Raw genomic sequence first — 17,057 nt, forward strand, 5'->3', positions numbered from 1 at the left:
TGTTTCCATATTTATGCTTTTTGATTAATACGTTTAAACATGTTCATCACAGATTTGAAGTAGATTGAGTGAGACACAACATCACTGTACAGTGTTAAACATTCACACACTTAAAGCAGACCATACAAAAACACACACGTATGCTAGTCATAACTTGCACACAGCAATCAAAAACAGTGCAGGGTCACATGCTTCCCCTCAAAACGAGACCTCACCCTTTTTTGGAAGCAAACACACAACCATCCCACCACCAATGAGTAAGCGGTAGAAAGTGCTGTGGAAAAGACTGTGGTTTTGTTAACCCCTGAGTGATTCGCCATTACAGTTAGAGAGGCAAATGCGAGTCCTTTATAGCTCACCAATGTTTTATGTGTTGTCTGTGTCACTAGCAATGAGAGTAAAAGTATTCCGGGTCATAACCGCTGGCAACAGCACCAGGCACCTCTAAAGGTGCTGGCAACGGGCTTCTCCTGCCCGGAGTCATCCACCCGTACTCGGGTGGGTATCTGTCCATAACAGGGTCAGGAGGCGGAGCCAGCAGATGGGGCTCAGGGCTGGTTTGGGAGGAAGGTTAAGCAGCAGTCAGATCAAACTGATAAGTGTTCATGTGTGCTCACTACACACAGTTATACAGAGACAGTCCACTGGATGTATGCTGATTCTTAAAGGGATAGTTCACCCCCAAAAAAAACAAACAAAAAAACCCTGGACATTTACTCACCCTTTATGTTGTTGCATATATCATTTTTTTGCCTTAAAACATTTGGTTTTTAATATGTGAAAGTTATGGAAACTAGATACAATTTTTGGCTCACTTTTCAGCAAAAGGGTCCTGTATATTTTCCTGTGTAATTATTATATCAGCTATTTTCCGTTTCTATATAAAGAAAATGTAATATTTGATATATTATTATTGATCATGTATAATAAATATAAAACGTTACATATAAAAATTCTCTATATATTTTTACCGAGGCTGCATTTATTTGATCAAAAGAGTAAAAACTGTAACACTGTGGAATATATTACTATTTTTATTTAATTTTAATGTTCTTGTGATCTTAATTTTCAGCAGCCATTTTCAGTGTCATATGATCCTTCAGAAATCATTCTAATGTGCTGATTTGGTGCTCAAGAAACATTTCTTGTTATCACGTTGAAACCAAATAAATTGAAAAATAAAAATCACGTTAGAAATAGAAATATTAACATTATAAATGTATTTATTGTCACTTTTGATCAATGTAAAGCATCCTATTTTGATGTATTTATTGTCACTTAGTTTTACCTTCTTAAAAAAAAACTGATAAAAATAACTAAAAAATCTAATTAATGACTCATAAAACCCTTAAAAATGTTAAAGTTTGTGAGCAATACAATGGCTTCAAAAGACATGGAATAAAAAAGAAAAAGTTGTATGGGTACATATGGACGCTTGACACAATCTCTAAACTCGTTTGGAACAATATAAGGGTGAGCACACAAGTGTGAACTATTCCTTTAAAGGTTGCTTGAAGAAACACCAGCACATTTAAAAGGAAGCCATGCAGTTGTACTTTTACAACACACAACGAGCCAGACATCCTGAGACGCTGACTAAACAACAAGTCACGCTGAGCACAGACAGAGCAACCCCACACGGCTGCCGCTTTACTTACTATCAAGGGCTACACTTAGCAAATGAAGCTTTATTAACTCTTGCATGTCTTGCACCACCAGTTTGAGGCGGGGACAAACCCATCTGCTTCATCTGATAGCAAGAGGAGGAAGAAGGAAGAGGAGGAGGAGAGAGAGAGGAAGAGCAATCTTGGGAGAAATGAGGAGGATAGTACTGAGGGCTGGTGGGGCCGTGCCAAGAACGTTTAGAGTGCGAGCTGGAGCCTCTGTGAGGGAAAGAACGGTCATAGGGAGAACAAAGCGTGAGAGCAGGTACCGCACCAGCGCTCCTGCAGAATTAACCAGATGCATGGTGTCAGGCAAGCTATTAGCTAGAACATGCCGATAATTAACTGTAACATATTAGCTAAACACACCCAGAAAAAAGCTGTTACTGGGATGGGACCCTGTACCAAATTTACCCCTGAAAGGTGCATATTAGCACCTTAAAGTTATGTATCCATACCTAAAATATACAAATTGGTACCAACATTTTTACATATTAATACACTTTGAAAGGGTACCACCCCAGTAACAGATTTTGTACACTTTTGCAAACATCATAAAAGAAAATGATACATTATCCAAACTAGAATTTTCTTTGAAAAAGTAAAAATCTAAAATAAAGGGTGTTTTACAGGGTATTCTTGTTGGACGCTTACTGGCTAAGTCAAAAGGCCCACCCAAGCTTCTGTTATATGGATTGGAACCCTCATTCAATGTAGGTCTATGAGATTTTTCACCTTTTTTATAGTGAAACACTACAGACCCAACGCAGTAATGAGTTTCTTGGCATGGCATTGTGATGGTAGTGTTTAATTCTAGTTAAGACGGTTCAGATAAAGGCTAATGAGGTAATCAGTAAAGGACGATGGAGCACAGAAGAGTCGTACCTGCTGTGTAACGGTTGGCTGTAATGGACAGTGTTGTAGCCGTAGGACTGATGGTGTGCGGGAGGCATATTGTAGTCTGACATTGCCATAACTGGTCGACCGTGCCAGTTTCCCGAACCCACTGCGATGAAATTTAGATAGAAGGAAATTAATGAAGGAGAACCTCATGCAGATAACATTACTTTTCAAGAGAGAAGAAAAATTACTCAAGACAGTACAAAAAACACTCAAGGGTTTAGACTGGCTTGGGTAATTAAATGGCTGTTGATGATATCTGACTGTTATGGTAGATAAACAAAGATAAATAAAGTTTAGATTGAATAATTGAATTCAAATTTCAAATTGAATAATATATAAATGGCATGTCAAAATTGTAAAGACAATTTCTGATGTAAAACTGAATTTATATATATACATTTGTTTTATTTAAAAAATACTCTCTGCGACTAGCCTCGTGGGCAGTGCGCCAACATAAAGTGCCATTGTGCTACAGGCGTCCCAAGTTTGAATGCCAACTCGAGCACCTTTCCTAATCCCACCCCCCTTCTCTCCTACTTAACTTCCTGTCAGCTCTTATCTGTCTGAAACATAATAAAGGCAAAATTTCTTGTAGGCTGTCACATACAAGTACTTTATGTATTCTTGTATGTGGCAGTCTTTATGTCCAAGACAAATTTCCCTGGGGATAAATAAAATAATCTTGAATCTTGTATTACATTACTGATATACTGTCCTGATAATAATGTTGCAATGCAAACAAACGTAATGGTCCTAAACCAGGCTTTTTTATTAATAATTTCTGTATTTTTTTCTTTTGATTGAGTTAAAATGTGTCATTGTGAGATTCACTGATTGACATCAGAAGAACATGAGGAAATGCACGGTAGCATTTTTATGCAACATTTCTCACCTGTCGAGTAGGAAGTAGTACTGTCACTGCGTACGTAACTCGATGACATGGTCCTGTAGCCCAGGTTCTGCTGCGGTCCCCTGTAGGTATCATACCCTTGTTGTCTGTGCTGTCGGTTGTACCAACCACGCAAGTGTTCCACCACTTCAGCCCTTTGCATGTTTTTGACAATATTCTCATTCCTGGATGGAGGACGGTTCCTTGACGGCCTTAATGTAGCATAAAGGTTATGAGCCAAACCGTCGATCTCATCCTGGCCATAGTTCCCATGAGGGTCATGTCTGTAGTAGGACGGGTTAACATTATAGTGTCCTTCCATCTCAGTCTCGTACATGTACGGTCCATTAGGGTACACCTCAGGTTCGATGTACCGTGGATATCCAGTAACGTAATAGGCTGTGGTGGTTGGTTGTTGCGGAGGTTGGGGTGTATAACCCCGTGTCTCGTTTTGTGCTAGGTTAGGCATGCTGCCCGTGTTGGCATATATGTTACCCTGCCTCCGCCGATGGCGGTTTTTAGCACGGGAATGGCAGCCGGGTACAGAGTACTCCACACTGGATTGGCTGGTGTAGGAGGAACCATCATCAAGTATCTCAGTGCTATTGCTACGGCGAGGAGGAGAGATGGTGAAGACAGGCTCGGATGGCTCGCTTTCCGTAAGGAACTGTGACTGAGATTCCAGACTGCCGCTGCGTTGCCGAAAATGAGTGCTGCATGCAGGAAGAAGCAAAATAATTTGTGAAAACATTTTCAAAATCATATTTTTGATTAACTTCAAATTCAAGGACATGTCAAGGACTTTCCAGGTCCAATACCCTCAAATTCAAGGAATTGATGTGGGGACAGATTTCAAGTGAGAGTGAGGGTACTTCGTGTTATCTTGTAAGGTACATTGTTACAGTTTACATGTCTCAAACACAGCTATGCAAAAAATCTTTTTTTTTTTGCATTTATTTTTGGCCATGTTGGCCCCAATGAACTTCCACCACACCAGCACATTCTATTAATGCCCGTTGTTCCTGTGAGATTTTCCAGAGCAGCTTTCCTGCATATGCCCCTTCCGCCCCCACTTTGTGATTATTGCTGGAGTTTTTGCAGTCAAGCAGTGACATGCTTATTCAACCAGAAGTTTTAACGACAGAGATCTGATATTCTATTTGTTGTAATTCTGTTTTGGATAAAACTGAAGAAATTTATTTGTTTGAATTTACATGATTTGTTTGATTACAAATTTAAAGAGCTTAGGCTCATGTAACCAGAAGTTTTAACATATATGAAGATGCTTTTAAGTTTTTGTCATGTAAGGGTGACCATATTTTAGTTTTCCAAAAAGAGGACAGTGGGTGTGGGTGGGGCGGGAGGGTGTTGTGTGGTTGGTTGGTGGTTAAAGTAGTGCCCAAAGTAGTGCAATGACCATATCCCAAACATCAAAACCGAAAATGTCATTTCCATACCTAAAATACATATTTTACAGTTACTGTTATGCATATTGATCATAAACAGCTAAAAAGCTTCCTACCAGTGGCCCTCCTTCACAAAACTTAACATCTAGCACAGTTTTATCATAGGCAGAATGCAAAATGTTTCAATACAAGCATTTCAGTCAAATGTAATCCAACCAACACAAGAAACCTTTAACCCACGGGGGAAAAATCAACCCATTAACAGTTTAAAAGTAGCCATAGGGAAAAAATGCAGACTTGGCAACCCTGCATTCAACACGAGCTGAATCTCCAACATTTTGGGCGATTCAAAAATCCCGGCTGGAGGCATTTTTTTAGGTCCAAAAAGAGGACATGTCATGGGAAAAAGAGGAAATATGGTCACTCTAACGTCATGGCAATGTACAACACAAAGTACCTCACGTGGAAAACACTTAATGTAATGCATAAATGTGCCTAACTAATGTAAATCAAGCAAGCTAGTACGCATTGGCCACAAAGTGTTGGCGAAATAACACATTAGCGGACCAGAGAGAATAATATGGAATTTTTTCCAGAAAACTTCTTGCACAAAATAAATTCAAGTACTTTCAAGGACCTGTGTCAATGTATGTTTATTTTCAAAAATTTTCCAGGGCCCTGAATTCTTTTTTTCAGATTCACAAACCGTGGGAACCCTGAACACCATATCTAGGCAAATAAATATTTCAGGACAGAGCAAAACTAAAAAATTAGTTTTCCATGAGTTTTTCTTTCAATTTTCTAAGCCTGGAAATCCCTGACATTTACATGTTTTCCATGAATGTGGGAACACTGTGTTTATTCCTTACTAAATGTCATTCAAGGGTCACACTAGTAGGCGGGTGATGAAGAGGGGTCCATTGTGTTCTGTACCTGAGCTGGATGCTGCTGTAGGCGTTGCGGGGAAGTTGAGGGGTGGGGGGCATGCTCCGCGAGTCACATGGTTGGCGAGAGGGTAGACGGTAAGGACTGCTGTGTGTCGATAAGGCATCTCCATGTATATAGGCCACAGGTTCTTGGACTTCACCATAATTTAATTGAACACAGATAAGAACAATGCTTTATCAAACCAAACTTCCTTCATGGGTGGTGTTCTTACTGCACACAAAACCTTAAAGTAAGTACACAAAAACTTTTCACGGCATGCCACCCTTGTACCTAGTTAAATCTAATACAAAAGCTCAATGGTTTTTGAGGAACAAAGGATTAAATAGCAAACGACTGAATCCCATATCATATTACAGACAGATTTCAGTCGTCTGGCCCCAATGAACTTCCACCACACCAGCACATTCTATTAATGCCCGTTGTTCCTGTGAGATTTTCCAGAGCAGCTTTCCTGCTTATGCCCCTTCCGCCCCCACTTTGTGATTATTGCTGGAGTTTTTGCAGTCAAGCAGTGACATGCTTATTCCTGGGGCACTATTTTTAACACTGGGAGTGTTTGGGCTGATAAGAGGAGATTGTGAAGAAAGAAGTGGAGGCAAGGGAAGGCTGGAATGCCTTGTTCGCAGGTCTCTACTAGCTCAACAGCACAAAAGCAAACAGCAGCCATAGGCAGGGAAATGTAAGAAGTGCTCAAGCTTAATCCCGAAGAGCTGTGGTTGGCAGGACTCTCACCTGCTGCAGTCCTGGTAGTCATCATTGGCGTGATCTATGTGATCTGAATGGTATGATGCAGCAAAGGAGTTTGACGAGTTGGGACGTGGAGAATACTGCACTGAACGTGAACGTTGTCTCTGCGATGGCTCGTCTAAGACAAAACAAATGAACAAGTTTAAGAGGGTAGCCACCTAGTCTAGCCTGCAGAGATAAGTAGCAAAGGTGTTTATACACTACTGTTCAAATGTTTGATGAATACTTTTGAAATTTTATTCAGCAAGGATGCATTAAATTGACCGTAAAAGTGACAGTATAAACTTTTACATTACTTCATTATTTATAGCATTACTCACCATCTTCCAAATTCAAGCAGTCAGAAAGGCTGTCAAGGTTCACATGATCTGCAACAACAAGAGAGATTATAGTTCTGCGTGTATTATTTCCTTGCTGGCACGATCCATTACTTCTACATAACATAAAACATTAGCTCATCACAAGTGAAGCATCAAACCTTGACTGTCAACACAGTGCAACTTTACTTTCACTGTATAACCATGCATATGCACATATATATATATATATATATATATATATATATATATATATATATATATATATATATATATATATATATATATATATATATATATATATATATATATATATATATATATATATATATATATATATAATGACTAATAATTAAACCAGATATGCACCAGCGATGATGACGGAAGCTCTTTGCGTGGGCTCCTTGCCGATCTTCACTCTGTAATCATTAATCTGATTTTCAATCTCCTGGAGTTTTTTGGTAGCATCCAAAAGGTTCCTCCTGCGTTTCTTCTTCACAGTTTTACAGAGCTCATTTTCATAGGCAAGTTTTTTCGCTGCCTCCACAATCTTCTTCTGGAGCGCAAAGCAGCTCTCCAAATTTCTTAAATGAGGATCCTGCAAGGAAAAAAATTTAATTAGCAAAGAAGTACACAAAATCAAGCAGTTCTTGCATTATTTCTGAGAAAAGCAATTGAGGCAGCCTACCGCATCATAAGGGAAAAGGTCATCCAATTTGAAAGCAGTTCCCACGCGCCTTCGAACATTAGGGGGCTTTTCTCCTGGTGCCAGAGGATACTCCTTAGGTAACACACCAGTCAACTCCTGATAAAAAGAGAAAGCAAAGAAAAACTTAAGATATGACTGTTTAAACTGACATGGTTGAAAGAGCATATGGAAATATGACAAGCCACTTACAGCTTCCCGGAGGCACATTTTCTTCAGCTCTTCTTCCTTGAGTGCCAGAATTTTTTTTATGTTCTCCTGTTTGCTCTTCAGTTCTGCAATCTTCTCTTTCTTCTGTTCCTCATTCACTTCATTGTCTCCAGAATCTAAATGAAAGCAAAAGCAAGTTCAATCACGACATCGGTACGAATGACAAGCTAGTTAAGCTGTTTTTGGAATGGGAGAAGAGTCTTACTGGAAGAGACCAAACTTCCATTGCTGGCCATGATGAGCTTGTCTTTACTCTCCATGCTGACCAGCTTACTGTTCCTTGGAGCACCAGTCTCTGTGAGATCCATGGCAATATCACCCAAACTTCTTGCTGTAGTTATTTTAGCCTTTAGGTATGTAAAAAACAAAAAAAAGGTTATTACAGGATCTCAATTACTTTTGCATGCTCTCGGCCTAGAAACAAAGCAATGATTTGTGCAATAATAATTATTAAAGATGCACAAATATACACTCACTTTACTCTGTTTGCGGTCCAGGTAGAACTGGTGTTGGCTGATGGCCATCACCCAGATGGTTTTGATCAGAGAATGGCTGGCATACCACGCGTAGATGACCTGACCAGATTGACCAAATGTGCGTCTAGAAGTTGTTCTGTGGATTAACACATGTGCACACTGAAGCCAAACAACGCATTTTATCCTATGCTGTAACAGTAATCCTTTAAATGATAAGATAGAACAGTAAAAACATTCAGTGACTCTACATTTAATAATGACAATAAAAAGTAGTCAGGCTGATTCAAACTAAATAGCTTTTTATATCCAAATAAATAGATGTCACCACATGAAGCAGTTTTCAGGTTACCTGATATATAATACCGACTGACTATAAAGGAGGTCAGTGACACTGTGGCACAATGTCCTGTGTGATATCATCTTTGTTTACAGAGCAAGCCTAAACTGTATTACTACTGCAGCGTGAAGTGACCGATTGCTTCACTGCTGCAGTTCACCGTTGGAAACACATCAGCTACGTCAAAAGGCTTTGCATTGCTAACATTTACTTAGTCTATTCAAAGGCCACATCCTATAGTCTATAAGTAAAGAAATAATGCTTAGCAAATCACAAACCATGCTCACTGAGTGCTTCAGCCAGTTTCATTCAGGTTGATAACATGGAAAATGTATATCAAGACATGAACTATTGTAGATGTATTATTAACATTTTAGTATAAGGACCAATTCTCACTATTAACTAATTGCTTATTAGCATGCCTATTATTAACATACTGGCTGATTATTAGTACTTATAAAGCGCATTCTGCATGACCACATTCTACATCCCTAATCCTACCCAATATATAAAATGAACAGCTACCTTACCTTAACTATTAATAAGCAGCAAATTATGAGCTTATTGCAGCAAAAGTCATAGTTAATGGTTTGTTAATAGTGAGAATTGGACCTTAAAATAAAGTGTGACTGATTTATCTTGTTCTCTCACCTCTGAGGGTCATTGACCTCTACGGCAAACTTCTTCTCTCGGAAATACAGGTTTTCAAGCTGTTTCCACAGAAAGAGCTACAAAGAAAAAGGAAATGAGTTAGACAGGAACTATTTTGGACAACTATATTGACAGGAACTAATACTGTTACGCGGAAAGTTATGAAAATATCTTAAAAAGTCCTACAAACAGGATTTGCGCTAATTTCTATGATCTAGATATTTCTTTGTGAGATTCACCCACTAAGAGCATTTACATCCCTGTATTCTAGCATTTACAGTTTTTATTTTTTTTTTGCGTTCTCTGTCAAACCAAGAAAAATATATTTTAATTCCCTCCTAGAAACACTATACTCTGAAATCACTCACAAAAACATCACTACATCAGTATAGGGATATTGATATATTTAGCTGGAAGCACAAGACAGTTGCTTTGGGTATGAAGCCAATACAATCAAAGCACTACAGAAGCAAACCGTCCACTGAGCTCACAACTTGTTATCAAATTCGCACTGAAAAACAGGTTTGTGGTAAAAGCATGGCCAAGACAGCTATCATTCATGAGAAATGTCCTTTCAGACCTTAATTCCAGAGCTCCATAACAGATCGTCCCAGCTTAGGGCAGGGAAAGTACAATATCCAACTACTATGAGCGTGCAGGGGTGAGGATTTGCCAGGAATGTTAATAAACGCTTCCCACCAGGTACTGCTCAAATGCAGCTCTGAGTAATACACACAGGAACAATATGATCCGAGCATGGATCACACAGAAGATTTGACTGCCGAGAGCATATTAGAACTTGACATATTTCTGACAGTTATGATCAATAACAACAAAATGAATAATGACAACTTATTCTAATTTCAGAGATCTAAAAAAAATGGACCTTACCAGTTCAGTTAGTAAGCCTTTAAAGTCCCTGGATAGCTGGACAGGTTCAGTATAGTCCTGATCTAAAGTTTCCCACAGGGTTGTGGCTTCCTCGAACAATACTCTCTTGTGTGCTTTCGAAGAGACCAAAAGGTGTTGCAAGAGGTTCAGGCGATTGAGCCCCGCCCCTTCCCTCCCCCTTCCTATGACATCACTAGCAGTTCACTTTGCCCTTACCCACCTTGAGCTAGACTTCTCTTCAAGTATTAGTGTCTCTCTCCGTTTCCGTCTGCAGACTATGCAATCATATCTGTGAAACTCTAACTCACACATGTAATTAAACCTTCACGTTCACAACTTCATTCTTTCTCTGCGGTCACCTCCCTCTTACTCTGATACCCGATTCCTGTCTTTGTCAAACCAGACAAACAGGTTACGCTCTCTGAAATACACACACATAGAATGTTATTCCTGTTGTTCCGTTTTAGGAGGGGATTTGGAGCATTGATCATAATGAACACCCTTCTATAGCTATTCATTAATCCATGTTCCTTCTCCTGGCGTGTCTCATTTTTACAGTCTTAATCATAATCCTTCACCCGTTGGTTTGGATGCTCATTCTCTTACGTTTCCCATGCCAAATATGCCAGGAATCTACTACTTTCTTGTAATCATTAATGGCTGGCCATGGCACTCTTCACCTCCTGGTGAAAACCGCATGCCTCTCTCATAGTGACTGAATAGCTGATGCGACGACAACAGGGAATGTCTCACTATCTGACAACATGAAAGTTTCCTGACCTTTCTTTGACATTAGACAAAAATAACTACAAATATATACTACTTTATATGTTGAAGTCAAAAGGTGGTACTGATCACTCAAAATTAGCAGCATAAACACACAATTGACACAAAAACATGACTTTTGTCAAGCCATTATCTTATTACCAGAACATGTGATGATAACACATTATAATGCATTTCTTACGACTCTGAAATGTGTAAAATCAGCTAATTGAACGACAAAAGCATTCTCAACAATCTACTAACGGCAGCAGTTTAAAAAGCTGAGCGAGACAAGCTTTTCAGCATAATTCTTTTAGACAGTTAAATGACTGATAAGGGAAGTCTGAAGGCAAATGAGAGAGCATGCAAATGGAAAGACAATGGGAACAATCTTCAACACCTCAGACTGATAAAGCAAGACAGTCAGGCAAATCTAGGAAATCTGCAGATGTTAAGAATTAAAACAAAATGTAATTAAATTAAATGAACAAAATAAAAACAGATTATTAAGTTAAACAAAAATAAATTAAAATACTAATTAATACAAAAAATGACAGTTAAATTAAAATAATTTTTTTTTTAGGGTGGTAAACATGCTGACCCAAATCCTTCAGATAATGTATTTTTTAAGTATCACTGATCCTGATGTAACTGTCGCATGTGACACCAATTCCTTTAGCAATAGTATCAATACTAATGGATTCAATTTACACTAATCTAAAATGCAGCTCATGCTTAATCTTGATGCGTCAAAGTAGTATTTTATAATCGTACACACCTTAACGTCTTCCAAGTCATTGGGCTAATGATGATGCAGTGAAGAAATATGTTGTGAATATGAACACACCCTCAAGACTGGCTGCGTTCACACAGTAGCGGAATATGGTTATCAGTCCTTTTTTGGAGTTTAGATAAAGTTATACAAACACATATATATGATGAGAGTGAAAACTGCATTCTATAACCAAAATGACTTGTTCACAATTCTCAGGACTTAAAAGCACATAGTTTTGTAAACCCATGCTTTTTAAATGGAACTGCAACTTGTATGGTCTGGACTGTCACACTGACTGTATGAACTTTGCCACAAAACATTACACTTAAAACGAAAGCACAGATTTAAGTGAAAGAGAACAACTCTTCAGAAGGTAAGGCATTTTTTTTTTTAAAAGGGGTCATATGATGCTATTTTAATTTTTTCTTTCTATGTGGAGTGTTACAAGCTCTTGGTGCATAAAGAAGATCTGTAAAGTTGCAGTAAAGTCTCAAATCCAGAGAGATATTCTTTATAAAAATTAAGAGTCAGTCACGCTCTCCAAAAAACACCTCATTCTAACAGGCCCCCAGGTCTGCGTCACGATGTGGGAAGATCTGCATATCGTCACCCAAATGTTCACGCAAAGAAAGAAGGCGTAACTTTTACTCTCGCTGTTGCCGCTGGCGCCATGTTGTCGAGATGCTGTGTTTCATTGTGAAAGCGAAGCTACTTTGTTTGGCCTTCCAAAAGAGGACACAACTAGAAATCAGTGGTTAAGTTGTATTTACAACACTCTTCCGGAACAGTTCAACCCAAATATTCAGGTGTTTGCAGCGCATTTTGGGGAGGACAAGGACTATTTCCTGTGAGAGTAGCCTACGATGTCGGTGTCTGTTTCTATAAAGCGGGGCAATTCCAAGTTTGCAAAGATATTCTGGCACTTCTGACTCACAGTCTGCAAGTACATTTCATAATTAAACAAACGCAAGTTTTGAGCAGTGTAGAGTAGCTCTTGTTGTTTGTCGATTCTCCAATCACAAATGCAGACATGGTTTTATGTTTATGCAGCGCAATATGCGCAATACCCGTAAAAAGACAGTGTAAGTCATCGCAATACCCCCCATTGTAAAAAATGACAGTTTGTAATGGGTTTTATTGGTTTTGTCTTGTCGAGCCGGGACACATAGCATCACAGTATGGTAAGGGGCATAATATTTCATCATATTCTGCATCACCCTCTCTCAGACACAAGACACTCATACAGACAAAATCCTCTGGACATAACCATAAATAAACAGTAAAACCAGTTTAGAAAGAAATATCAGTGATGTTTGCATATGCAAATCTCACCACCTTGCTGGGGTGTTGCTATACGGTTGTTAGGATCCTCAGAGTGGTTTTTAATAAATGGTCAGTACAATATAAAGTCAGTATTTTCCATATAATACTGCATTCATTTTCTTTGGCTTTAGTGCACCTTTTTAAAAAATGAATTTACTTTATTTTGCAAACAACAGGTTATCGTTATGATATCACACATTTTTTCCACAAAATCGAAATGGGTTGTGATTAGGAATGTCAACGATTAATCGAGGATCAATTAATTGCCGATTAGAGATGCAATCGATTAAAGCTATGGCTTTTTAATTTTGGGCTGCCTGTGGCTCATGCGCAAAACATGTGCAAGCGGCTGTGAGTGACGCTGACAGTATATAAATGCATCATCATTCATTCATAATGTACAAATTAACCTTTTATGTGATTTAAACTTTAAAAGTACATTAAAATAGAAACAACATAAAGTTCTTCAACATGGAAAGCAGTTGAAATGTAGTAGCTAAGTCATTTCCCCAGATAATTGTTTCATTTTGGGCTCTGCACTTTGCATAGCTGCAGGACACAGGACAGATAGGCTAGATTCATTCCTACAACTTGTTAATTCATTCCTACGACTTATTAATTTGTGGCCACTGTCCATGTTTCATTAATTTGTGTTCCTTAACCCATGATTGAACTAAAATGAGGGGACAAATTAATAAATCGAACGAATTCTTAATTCATGGCCATGAAATCTTTTATTTCCCTTCCCGCATGTTTACCACAGTAAGAGATGCAAAAACAGCGATTAAAAGTTTATGACAATAAAATAAACCTGCTAAATTAAAGGGTTAGATGGTGAGGATTTAGGAAAAGAAACAATGCCTAAATATGATTGAATTTGTGGAAATTCATGACCAACCCGGCAAACCAGAACAAAGCCGTGTAAATGTATGAGCTCGAACGGCATCCAAAGCATGGTCGCGATGTAACATTTTCCAGCTAACAAATTATTCATTTAATAAACAAATTTTTTATACCACACTTGTCAGAACTTATAATTTGTAAATAAATAATTGCTGATTCAAAACAGCAATTAAAAGGCACTGTTACCGACACAGACAATACGTTTTCCCAGAGCATTCAATGATGTAACTAAACGATGATGCCACAACTATAAGAGCATCATTCACAAGTTTCTGCATGGACCTAACTAGCCTAGGGCACAGCCTAGTTTTCAAGCCCTGGGACAAAATGGGATGCTTTAAGGAAAATGCAGCCTGTGTAAGTAATAGGCCTAAAATAATAACAATTTTTTTTTTTTTCATAAAAAAAAAGGGAAAAAAAGCTAAATATATCTGACTTAAATAATTAAGCTAACAGATTTAAAACAGAAGTTTGGCGTGGCACTCCATAAACAAGTTCACGGAAACGAAAGGATGACAACGCGCATTCTGTTTGTTTGCTTTATTTTACAAAAGCACAAATAAGTGTGCAAAAATAAAAATAAACACTTTTGTGGATTATATCTTACTCCAAAAATTGAGTTTTTTGTTTCAGCTGTATTAAGTACTGGTCATAATACTCACATAAAAATGTTTCAGGTGAGCAACAACAGTGTGTTTTGCTGCAGCATCGCTGATGGAAGCAGTTCACTGACTGTGCAGCACAGCCACAAGTGCCACAGTTACGTACGGGATAATTCTATTTTAAATGCCATAATGTCAGTTGAAAACATTGCAATTGCATTTTAAAATACAACAACGAGCACCACGAAACCATTTAAAGAGGCGCGGTTAGCGGCCTCTGTGCCGGGAAACAGCCAACAAAGTAAAATGATCTCAAACGTACGGCGGTGCTCTCTTCATTATATCAAATGATCATAATCCCATTTTATAATCCTGCTACTAGCATTTTATTCAGACTAAAACCCCTTTAAATCAGGTGAGAAAGTGTATATATATATATTTTTTTTTTTTGAGTGCACATCCTGTCATGCTGGTGACTGGGTGCCGCTACAATAGACAAATTTTGCAGCATTAAGGTTAACTATTAATTGATTAATTGATCGTTAACTTAAACAACAATCGATCACGGATATAAACTAAAATTGACATCCCTAGTTGTGATAATTGTAACTATATTGTCATCTTTAATTTTTGGCAAGGTGGTCCCTTGCAAGGAGATCATATTTCCTTGGCATCAAAATGTCTGAAAACCCCTCCTTTACTGGATGACCCAATGATATAAGCTAACATACAAGAGCACATAATTTAATATAAACACAATGTAAACAATAAAAATTTATTAACTGTCATCTGCCTGTGTCTGATCTTTAAGCAACTTCCCCATACTAAAACTAGGGACAAACTAATGACAGGAGTTTTGATATTTCAAACTTATCTTTATCAGGAATAATATAAAATACACTTTGTTTACTTCTTTGACAGGGCATCAGTTCAGAGCCCGGGAAAGATCAGACAAAACGTTTCAGAGCTTTTAATACTGCAGACCCCCAACAGCTCTCGCATGTTGAGGAGTTATAGCCGCGAGACCCCTCGCTCTCCTCTATGGACCCCTGCTAAGCTAATTGTGTTTATTGCTTGATCAATTGTCAGGGCTGAGTGAAACGCACAATGACGGTCAGATTTGCATAATGAGCTTGGCATTCTGGAAGAAGATTGGGGGGCGGGTGGACACAAAGACTGCCCTCTTTGGCAGGAAGCACAATCAATACTGGCCAGATGATGGGTTGCACTCTGACAGGGCCAAGTGTACTTTTAAAAAGAGAGGGAGGAGGAGGGAGGAGACACAAAAAGGAGAGGGAGGTAATGGGAGAGAAGATAACCAAATGTATTACCTTTTTGTACAAGGTGCCTTGAAAAATTGTGCATATGTGTATATCAATGTACTCTGGTGATACTATGTGATAGCAAAACTGTACTATGGTGCCACCACATTACCTTTTTGTTGAGACAAAAGAAGAAATAAAAAGGAAGATGTTTACTCTCGTAACACCCGTAGATGCCTTTGCCAGGAGAAGAGCTAGTTGGGGCTCCATCAACAGAGCCAATCCCCATTCAGACATCACCCTGCCACCCAGCGCTGCTCTTCATGAAGCTGCATAATTACACACTCCACAGGGAGGGGCTGGTGTTCATTGCTGCCATGCAGCAGGGTTTCAGAGTGGGACATGCCCATTAACACTCTAGAACAGGGCTGAATATACATACACACCCCACTGCATCCTACAAAGCACTGGTGTAATGGATGCCAATTAACAGACACTTTAATGAGTGAGGCTGGGGTGAAATATAGAAGCTCTACTCATAAAAAAAGAGCAATGGTTACTAATCTCTCATTGAACAGACATGTGATAAAAAATGTGATAAATGAGCATGTTCATTAAAAATGTCAATGAACAGAAAAATATAGTTAAGAAATTTCTAAAGAAGAGGCACACCGATACTGTTGTGTTCACAGGTACTGGGTTAACGCAATGTCTGCTTCTAAGAACTAAGAACTGGATTTTCAAGCTTATAGTCATCAAATGTGAAAGATATTTGAAAGATTTATAGGCACTTGGTAGTCAGCACACTATATCCACAAAAAGAATTGTACACTACCATTTAAAAGGTTGGGAAATGTGAGATTTGTTTAAATGTTCTTTGAAAAAAGTTGTATATTTGATCAAATAAACAGCAAAAGCAGTAATTGTGATGTGATATACACATATATATACACACACACACACATATATATATATATACACATATATATATATATATATATATACACACACACACACATATATATATATATATCACATAATCCTCTGATTATCACATGATCCTTATAATCCTCTGAACATGCACATTAGATGATTCGACCAGACCACGAGACCACACACTTGATGACTGCAGGAATGATTTCACAGTAACATGAGATATCATGTAGACTCGCGAGATCAAAAGTGTCTACAGAAGAAAAACAGAATGAAGACCAATCAACATTGTTAGCTGGCTCTCCCAGCGCGTGTTCTGTTTCACAGTGAAAAACAAAGTATAAAAAAG

The 17,057-nt window shown here is 38.4% G+C and overlaps 1 protein-coding gene across 4 annotated transcripts in view; it reads right to left on the reverse strand.

Moving 5' to 3' along the window:
* The window catches only part of frmd4ba (FERM domain containing 4Ba), a 47,990-nt gene that overhangs the window by 1,488 nt on the left and 29,445 nt on the right, over positions 1-17,057 (reverse strand). For 2 of the 4 annotated variants that reach the window (XM_042726340.1, XM_042726337.1), the window contains exons 12-23: positions 9,255-9,331; positions 8,267-8,402; positions 7,996-8,137; positions 7,773-7,906; positions 7,563-7,679; positions 7,244-7,472; positions 6,878-6,925; positions 6,543-6,675; positions 5,796-5,960; positions 3,460-4,169; positions 2,550-2,670; positions 1,659-1,883 (exon numbers count right to left, since the gene is read on the reverse strand). In XM_042726340.1, the coding sequence (XP_042582274.1) occupies positions 1,661-1,883; positions 2,550-2,670; positions 3,460-4,169; positions 5,796-5,960; positions 6,543-6,675; positions 6,878-6,925; positions 7,244-7,472; positions 7,563-7,679; positions 7,773-7,906; positions 7,996-8,137; positions 8,267-8,402; positions 9,255-9,331 (2,235 nt within the window). In that variant the 3' untranslated portion in view covers positions 1,659-1,660. Of the gene's footprint in view, positions 1-359; positions 555-1,658; positions 1,884-2,549; positions 2,671-3,459; positions 4,170-5,795; positions 5,961-6,542; positions 6,676-6,877; positions 6,926-7,243; positions 7,473-7,562; positions 7,680-7,772; positions 7,907-7,995; positions 8,138-8,266; positions 8,403-9,254; positions 9,332-17,057 lie in introns of all 4 variants that reach the window. The other 2 variants (XM_042726338.1, XM_042726339.1) reach the window with 2 other exon arrangements.

The sequence above is a fragment of the Cyprinus carpio genome, chromosome B6 (genome assembly GCF_018340385.1).
Source record: "Cyprinus carpio isolate SPL01 chromosome B6, ASM1834038v1, whole genome shotgun sequence".
Taxonomy (NCBI): domain Eukaryota; kingdom Metazoa; phylum Chordata; class Actinopteri; order Cypriniformes; family Cyprinidae; genus Cyprinus; species Cyprinus carpio.